The 9,303-nt window shown below is 44.1% G+C and overlaps 1 protein-coding gene across 1 annotated transcript; it reads left to right on the top strand.

Annotated features, from left to right (window-relative positions):
• Positions 1-610: 610 nt before the first annotated feature.
• Positions 611-8,127, top strand: PPP6C (protein phosphatase 6 catalytic subunit). The gene is made up of 7 exons (XM_032233399.1): positions 611-997; positions 2,141-2,236; positions 3,005-3,070; positions 4,406-4,547; positions 5,483-5,562; positions 5,663-5,872; positions 7,122-8,127. The coding sequence occupies exons 1-7, from the start codon at positions 923-925 to the stop codon at positions 7,368-7,370; spliced, it is 918 nt and encodes a 305-aa protein (XP_032089290.1). The 5' UTR covers positions 611-922; the 3' UTR covers positions 7,371-8,127.
• Positions 8,128-9,303: the final 1,176 nt, after the last annotated feature.

Below are 9,303 nucleotides of genomic sequence, written 5' to 3'. Positions count from 1 at the left end.
CATATTTCTCTCTCATCTATGTTATTTCTCATATCTCTGTCTATTATCTCTATTATCTATTATATATCTATCTAGGTTATCTCTCATATCTGTCTATTATATCTCTCTATTATCTCTCTATCTCTCTATCTAGTCTATCTCATCTATCTATTCTCTCTATTATCTATCTATCTATCTATCTATCTATCTATCTATCTATCTATCTATCTATCTATCTATCACACTATCATCTCTCTCTCTCTCTCTCTCTCTCTGAATGTGGGTTGGAACTGGGGCTTGTTCAAACTCTCCTGCCAAACAGGAGACCCTCCCCAACCCAAGGCTGTGCACGTGGTGCTTGCACACCAATGCCCCTCATCCCCCGGCCAGCGTGCGCCCGCTGGGCATTGCAAACAGCCTCTGCAGCAACAGCAGCAAAGCGTTGACTCCAAATCCCAGCATGCCTCGGGGCAGGGCGGCCGTTTCGACGCCATAATGGACTCCCGAGAGGCTGGGTAGGGGGGGGAGAGAGTGTTTGAGAGAGAAGCCGGAAGCCGGCAACCGGAAGCGGCCTTGAGGCGGACCAGAAAGAAGCACCTTTCTGATTCAAAAAAAAAAAAAATCACCAATCCGGAAGTTTCCCTTCTCACTTCCGGTGCGGCCGCGGGAAGAAGACCGGGAGTTGAGAGGAGGAGGAGGGGGGGGGGAAAGCGGCTCGCACCGGCTGCCTCAGCTGAACTCCCCGCGAAGCTCTTTCTTGCGTCGCCTGACGGAACCCGGCCCGGGATCCCCGCCTCTCTCCGCCCGTGGGCCCCCCACCCGGAAGTGCGACTCGCAGCTTCCGGTCGGGTCCTCTCTTGCCCTTCTCTTTCTCTTCCTCCTCCCCCTCTTTCGGCCTCCCTCCCCTCCCCCCCCGCCCCCCCCCCGGAGCGGCTCTCCCAAAATGGCGCCGCTGGACTTGGACAAGTACGTCGAGATAGCGAGGCTCTGCAAGTACCTGCCCGAGAACGACCTCAAGGTGAGGCGGGTGGGCTGGGAAGGGGAGGGGGCTGATCGCCACCCAGGAAATAGGAAGAAGGAAGGGGGTCCCCCTATGCTAAGGGTGGGTGGGGGGCTTCATACTACCTATCCCCCCCTTAATGGGCTCCATGGAGTCCCACTTTGACAGAATCCCTTGAAAAATCCCCCCCTTCCTTCCTGGTTCAGCCTCCCCCCCCCCTTCCCCGGGATTTCCTCGTGGTCCCCTTTCAAAGTTGATCTGAACCTGCCTGGTTTGGTTTTGGTGGTGTCACAGCTGCTTGCCTTTGGAGGGGGGTTTAGGGGTGGGGGGATTTTTTGGTGGGTTTGGGGGGTGTTTGGGGATCGTTGTGTATGTTGGGCCTGGTCTGTGGGTGTTATGTGAATTTCGCTGTATGGGTATACTGTGTGTATACGGGCAATGACAATAAAGTAAATTTAAGGGGCAGAGAACTTTGTGGTGCCAATAAAGGAGAATATTTGTAGCTCAGGGTTGAAATGAGGGGGTTGCTTGGGTATTTTTGTAGACGTTTCATGACCCAACTAGATAACATCATCAGTGCTAGAAGGAAGTGGGACTTTCTCTCTGTTTATATACAGAAGCTCTGAGCTTGGGGGGGGGGGGGGGTTGCAGACATTTCATGACCCAACTAGGTAACATCATCAGTGCTAGAAGGGAGTGGGACTTTCTGCCTATATACAGAAGTTCTGATCTGGGTGGTTTTCTTGCAGACGTTTCACAACCCAACTATGAAATCTCATCAGTGATAGAAGGGAGGGGAATTTGCATGGAGGAGGACTGTGAGGGCTCCTTGGTGCTGTCTGAGCCTGGTTGTTTTCTTACAGGCATTGCGTGACTCAAACTAGGTAACATCATCAGTGCTTGATTAAGCACTGATGCTGGACTAGCCCTGATGCGGCTACCTAGTTTGGGGTCACGTCTGTAAGAAAAGCACAAATTTCAGAGAGCACCGAGGACCCCTCAGAAATGCAACGGATGCCCAGGAAAGAGGCGACAGGTGTTACTTATTGGGCTTTAACGGCCTTTCAGAAATGAAATAAATAATATATTTTGGGACGTCAGGGGAGATTTGATGCCATGTGAAGCAACCTAAGTTGCCCTGACCTTGTTCTGTCTTTTCAGCGGTTGTGCGACTATGTTTGTGACCTCCTCCTGGAAGAATCGAACGTGCAGCCGGTTTCTACCCCTGTTACCGTCTGCGGTGACATTCATGGACAGGTGGAATAATTTCCTGACACTGTTTTCTCCAACACCTGCAAAGAGAATGCAACAATTAGCTTAGGGGAAACGAGAACAACTACTAGCTGCCAAAGCAGGGATTGGGCAAAGAAAAAGAGCCGGCTTTGAGCAGAAGAAGGGGGATGGCCTCTCTGAACTGCCGTAGTGGCAGAAGGCATATTCTTTTCCCTTACGCGGCATTGCAAATGTAATTTTAGACAAGTTCCTATTAAGTAATTTTCTAAAGGTTTTTAGCTCAAACACAGGATGCAAGAAGAGTACCTCAGACAAGTGAGGCTTTTAGCTAATCCTAGAGAAATTCTTCGGAGAATTCAATCTTATTCCATCTAATTCTACATTTCCTTTTCCTAATGATCCTTCTGTCCTCCCTAACATACGTCTAATTAGCAGTCGTGCTAGTTTCTCCTTAAGATGTTCATAGATAGTTTTGGGATTTTACGCAAATCTCAACCCGTATCTCATTTTTGCTTATCAGAGTTGCCACTTTGGGCACTTAAACAATGCCTGGCATGACTGAAAAAGAGGTAATTGTAACATTTCTGTTGGATCACAACAGCTATCAAATCAGTTTTTAAAACGTTTTAACAGTCCTTGGGGGGGGTGTTGTAATATCATTAACTGTATGCACCATCATTATTTCGGTCAGGCTTTCAGGACCATTCTTAGTATTTGTAAAGAGTCACATTTACAATTCCATTAAGAGTTCAAAATCATTTCAATGGCTCATTGTCTCTTTTTGCTTTTCAGTTTTATGATCTATGTGAATTATTCAGAAATGGAGGTCAGGTTCCCGACACAAACTACATATTTATGGTAGGAACAAGAGTGGAGAAAACAGAGTTTGGCATGCGATATATCAAGGGGAGAGGATTGTCCTTGTGGTGTTGGGTTCTGTTGTGAGAATACAGCTGTTCTTTTGCTGAGTGCGTATGATTTAAAAAAGGGAGTGGCAGCTAGTAATGACCTGTTAAAAAATGAAGATAGCACAGTTGCTTAGACTAAACTTTCTAACTCTTTTGGAGGAATGCGTAGTTTTTTTGATCAAGTATTTGGATATTTATTTATTTATTTATTTATTATTTATTCATAAAATTTATATGCCGCCCAATCCCGAAGGACTCCGGGTGGCTTACAAAAAAGAGGAGAAAAAAAGACACATAACGAACACATAACGGAAAAAAAACGGTTTAAAATAGCAACACCTCATACATTCATTCTAATCGGGGCTGGACCTCAACAGTGAGGTCAACAGCCCCAGGCCTGCCGGAACAGCCAAGTTTTTACAGCTTTCCTGAAGGCCATGAGAGTGGGTATGGTCCGGATCTCGGGGGGTATCTGATTCCAAAGAGTCGGAGCAGCCACAGAGAAGGCTCTCCTCCCGGGGCCCGCCAGCCGACATTGTCTGGCTGACGGCATCCGAAGGAGGCCCAATCTATGGGATCTTAGTGGCCGCTGGGAGGTATGTGGCAGTAGGCGGTCTCGTGCACTAGGATATAGTGCACTATATGTGCACTATATCCTAGGAAGATTAAGAAGTAATTGCAAAGCAAAAATGCTTTTAGCTTTGGGAACACTGAGAACTGCAGCACAACGTTCTCCCTCCTTAGTTTAATGAAAAGGTTCCACCACAAAACTGCAGTAGACAAAAGCACGCTCGACGAAAGCGCGTACGTGACGTCATCACAGCGTGACGAAAACATCGCGCTGTGAGCGGTAAATTTAAAATTAAAGCGAAAACCTTACCCTAACCCCTCCAAACCTAACCCTAAACCTAACCCTTAACCTAAACCTAACCCTAAACCTAACCCTTAACCTAACGCTAAACCTAACGCTAACCCTTAACCTAATGCTAAACCTAACCCTAACGCTTAACGTAACCCTAAACCTAACCCTAAACCTAACCCTTACCTTTATGTGAATCGGCTTGCTTTAATTTTATTTTAATTTCAATTTAATTTATTTTTAATTTTTTTCGTCGCACTGCTGATGACGTCAGGTACGCGCTTTCGTCGAGCGCGCTTTTGTCTACCGCGGTTTTGACGGGTCACGTAATGAAAACACTGTTAACATTGATTACCTATCCCTAAAATTGCAGCCTGAGCACAGTGTTGACAATTAAACATAGTAAAGCCTTGTTTTGACTTCCAGGGTGATTTTGTAGACCGAGGCTATTACAGTCTAGAGACATTTACTTATCTTCTTGCCCTGAAAGCAAAGTGGCCGGATCGAATCACGCTCCTGCGTGGGAATCATGAAAGCAGACAGATCACCCAAGTCTATGGATTTTATGGTGAGTTCCTTGAAGCTGCCCCAGCTTCTTGCAACCAATTTTTCCCCATTACCATCAGTGTAAAAACGGTTATGATTTAATTTGCCTTTCTGGTGGCTTTTTAAAAAGGATTACAGAAACATTTTTCCCTGGCAGCTAAAAGCAAGCATAAACCTTGTAGTTTATGGAATACTCAGGGAGGGAGGAACAGTAGGTTTGGTGGTTAAAGCACCAGGCTAGAAACCAGGAGACAATGAATTCTAGTCCTAACTTAGGTATGAAAGCGGCTCGGTGACTTTGGGCCAATCACCAGAAAATGGTGTTATAGTCCCACCTTAGGCATGAATGCTGGCTGGATGATTTTGGGCCAGTCCCTTTCTCTCAGCCTAGCCTACCTCACAGGAAGAAAATAAGAGGAGGAAGGAATATTACATACATTCACTGCCTTGAACAGAGAGGGAGGGAGGGAGGGAGGGAGAGTATATATACACATACATATATATGGTGGCTCAGTGCCTAGGACGCTGGGCTTGTCGATCTGAAAGGTAGACAGTTCAGTGGATCGAATCCCTAGCACCGCCTAACGGAGTGAGCTCCCGTGACTTGTCCCAGCTTCTGCCAACCTAGCACTTCGAAAGCAGGTCAAAAATGCAAGTAGAGAAATAGGAACCACCTTTGGTGGGAAGATTGCAGCGTTCCATGTGCCTTTGGGTGTTGAGTCATGCCGGGCACATGACCCCGGAGACGTCTTCAGACAGCACTGGCCCTTCGGCTTTGAAACGGAGATGAGCACCGCCCCCTAGCGTCGAGAACAACTAGCACAGATGTGCAAGGGGAACCTTTACCGTGTGTGTGTGTGTGTGTGTGTGTGTGTGTGTGTGTGTGATGAAAGCAGTATATGAATGAAAATAAATAATAGAACATAGCATCTTTCATTTTCTCTCCTCCCAAAACAGATGAATGCCAGACAAAATACGGTAACGCAAACGCCTGGAGATACTGCACTAAAGTCTTCGACATGCTCACGGTAGCAGCGGTAAGTCTTTAAAACATGATTTATGCACTCTCCCCTTTCCCCTCGAGGTAGCTTTTGACTTTCGAGGCCAGTTAAAAACTCCATTCCTATTTTCCTCAAGTTGATAGATGAACAGATCCTCTGCGTGCACGGAGGCCTTTCTCCAGACATCAAAACACTGGACCAGATCCGAACCATCGAGCGGAACCAAGAGATTCCCCACAAAGGGGCTTTCTGTGACCTCGTCTGGTCCGACCCAGAGGATGTGGACACCTGGGCCATTAGTCCTCGAGGAGCTGGGTGGCTTTTTGGTGCTAAAGTCACCAATGAGGTAAACCTGGGACAAAATTCACCACAACGTTGTTTTGCCTGCTTTCTGGTTGATGAGCCTTGCAGCCGGTCTAGATTTTACATCAGGAATATGTAATATTTCGCAGCTCTCCAAGCCAGAGAAGGTCTGTGACCATAAATCCTCCCTTGAAAGACTTTGCTGGATGTGAATGAGAAGAATTCACAGGAAATTAATAAAAGGGGTTTTTGTCGGGACAAGGAATCTGTTTCATGTTCCTGGGAGGCCTAGACCTTCTGACATCTATCTCATCTATATATCATGTCTCTCATCCATATCTATCTCTATTTATATCTCTCTGTCATCTATCTGTCTATTATCTATCAATCTATCATCTATCTATTATCTATCAATATATCATCTATATATCCTTCTATCCATCATATTTTTCTCTTATCTATTCTATTTCTCTCTCATCTATGTATGTCTCATCTCTCATTTATCTATTATCTCTCTGTTATCTATATTTATCTCATATTTCTCATCTATTTATCATATTTCTTTCTCCTACCTATCTATTATCCATCTATGTCTATCTCATCTATTATCTATCATATTTCTCATCTATGTTATCTCTCATATCTCTTATCTCTGTCTATTATCTCTCTGTATTATCTATCTAGGTTATCTCTCATATCTCTATTCTCTATCTGTGTCCATCTCTCATCTCTCTATTCTCTCTATTATTTATCTATTCTCTCTATGTATCTATCCATCATCTATCTATCTATGAGGTAAACCCGGGACAAAATTCACCCCAACGTTATTTTGCCTGCTTTCTGGTTGATGAGCCTTGCAGCCGGTCTAGATTTTACATCAGGAATATGTAATATTTCGCAGCTCTCCAAGCCAGAGAAAGTCTGTGACTGTAAATCCTCCCTTGAAAGACTTTGCTGGATGTAAATGAGAAGAATTCACAGCAAATTAACAAAAGGGGTTTTTGTCAGGACAAGGAGTCAGCTTCATGTTCTTGGGAGGCCTAGACCTTCTGACAAGCAAAGTCAACGGGGAAGCCTGATTCACTTAACAAACGGGTTGCTTACTGAACAACGGCCGTAATTCACTTAACAGCTGCGGCACGAAAGGTGGTAAAATGGGGCAGAACCCGCCTAACAATAGCAATAGAAATTTTGGGCTCGATTGTGGCCGTATGTTGGGGCCTTTCCCGTATATAAAACCCAGTCAGAGAGAGTACTATAAATTTACTTCCTCCCTCTTCTCTTTTGCCCAGTTTGTCCACATCAACAACTTAAAACTGATCTGCCGAGCCCACCAGCTGGTCCATGAAGGGTATAAATTTATGTTCGACGAGAAGCTGGTAACGGTCTGGTCTGCTCCAAACTACTGCTACCGCTGTGGAAATATCGCCTCCATCATGGTCTTCAAAGACGTCAACACGCGGGAACCGAAGCTGTTCCGGGCCGTCCCGGATTCCGAACGCGTCATCCCGCCGAGAACCACCACGCCGTATTTCCTCTGAGAGAACCTCCTCCAGCCCTCCCTCCTCTCTTTGTGACGTACATCCTATGGAGCACTTTGCTGCTGAAATGCTTTTGTTTTTTTAATTATTTTTAAATTATCTAAATGTATTGTACATGGTCCATAGCGTTGCGTTTTCTTAAGCCTGCCTTTTCCCCATTTGCGTCGCCTCCCTTTTCTAAGATTGCTTTTGAAATGTCCCACAAGCACTTAAACTTTGTCGTATATATGACAGGTATATATGACAAGAGATATATATCTATATATATATCTATTTAGTGCTTTTGATTCCCTGTTTCTGTGTTTTGTTTTTAGGGAAAACTCTTTCCCTTTGAAATAAAATCAAATAAAAGCAGAGCAAGACGTCAGAACTAGCCTGATTCTCCTTTATTCCGTTCAGGAGTTGGCTTTTGGGGGGGGGGAGGGGTGTTCTTTTGTTTGTTTTGGATAAGGTTGTTAAGATATTTCAGCAGCAAAGTTGAATTTAATATGCATTTTGGGACTTTGTTAGTCCAACTTCAGGGCATATCCTTAGGCTGTAACGGTGGGCTGGCCTTGTTTATATTTTAAATCATAAGTGGTTTAGGAAACTGCCCCTTATATATAGATATATATATTTTCTTTCAGCTTTGTTTTTATGTTTAGGGTTCCAAGTGAAACAGGAAACCCATTACAGGTATTTGAATTTGTACATTAAAATAACTGTTCTGATTTTTTCTCAGATACCTTGTATTTTTAATAAAAGTGATAATCTTGAACCCCTGCCTCGAGGTGAAACTTGAAAATAAAACCTTACATTGTTGTCAATGAGTGCCTTCATGTGCCAGTTGTGAGAAACACAAAACACAATCAGTTTTTTCAGGGATATTTTGTAAATACATTTGGGCTTTTGGAACTGAAGTGCTGATCCCAGCTATTCACTTTAGGGCTAGAGATAATATTTTGCCCTCTGCAATTGTTTTGGGATATATTTTAACGTCCCATACGAAAAAAAAATGCCTTTGCCCATGTGGAACTGGAATTGTTAAAACCGCCCAGCCCATGGCATCAGTAAAAAGGCAATTGTGATGCCCTGTTTTATCTTTCCTTTAGCAGCACCTAGAAATGATGTTTGTATGAATTTTAATTTTACATTTCAAATCTAAAGATAAAGGTTCCCCTCGCATATCGTTCCCGACTCTAGGGGGCATTGCTCATCGTTTCAAAGCCGATGAGCCACTGCTGTCTGAAGACGCCTCCAGGGTCATGTGGCCAGCATGACTCAACGCCCGAAGGTGCACGGAACGCTGTTCCCTTCCCACCAAAGGTGGCTCCTATTTGTCTCCTTGCATTTTTTACGTGCTTTCGAACCGCTAGGTTGGCAGAAGCTGGGACAAGGCACGGGAGCTCACTCCCATTACCCAGTTCTAGGGATTCGAACCGCCGAACTTCCAACCTTTCTGATTGACAGGCTCAGCATCTTAGCCCGAGCCACTGCGTCCCTATTTGAAATCTAGCAGTGGAAATGAGTAAGCAGCCTTAGTTTGACTTTTTTTTTTTTAAATATAAATTTGAAATTTAAATCCTTCTGAAAGCAAATATTCAAAATAGTTTCATAAACAGCATTGTGATTTTTTTATAACCCAGGAATTTTCAACTTGAGGCCTTTAATGTGTTGCAGAAAGACTGGCCATTTTGAAACATTAGATACACCTGACAGATGCCAGGTTTTTTTTATTTTTGTAATGCATCCTTGACCTAAATGGAGGCAAAACTTCAGCATGGGTATAATGACATCTTGACTGTCATTTTAGGGAACAGTAGCTGCTTTTTTTTAATGTATCTGTAATATAAAAATATAATATATAATTATAATCCTTTTGCTGGCATTTTCTACATAGGCTGATGTAAACAGGAGCCTTTATAATCCAGTCTCATTAGTTACCCATCTTGTG

Source organism: Thamnophis elegans, chromosome 16 (genome assembly GCF_009769535.1).
Source record: "Thamnophis elegans isolate rThaEle1 chromosome 16, rThaEle1.pri, whole genome shotgun sequence".
NCBI classification, from domain to species: Eukaryota; Metazoa; Chordata; class Lepidosauria; order Squamata; family Colubridae; genus Thamnophis; species Thamnophis elegans.
The sequence above is the reverse complement of the archived record's forward strand: the minus strand, read 5'-3'. Positions and strand labels throughout refer to the sequence as shown.

What these genes read in the sequence shown, in the direction of transcription:
- PPP6C (XM_032233399.1), top strand. Translation starts at nt 923, where the DNA reads ATGGCGCCGCTGGACTTGGACAAGTACGTCGAGATAGCGAGGCTCTGC. An exon ending in CCAAGTCTATGGATTTTATG is followed by an intron (nt 4,548 to 5,482) that starts GTGAGTTCCTTG and finishes CTCCCAAAACAG; the next exon opens with ATGAATGCCAGACAAAATAC. An exon ending in ACATGCTCACGGTAGCAGCG is followed by an intron (nt 5,563 to 5,662) that starts GTAAGTCTTTAA and finishes ATTTTCCTCAAG; the next exon opens with TTGATAGATGAACAGATCCT.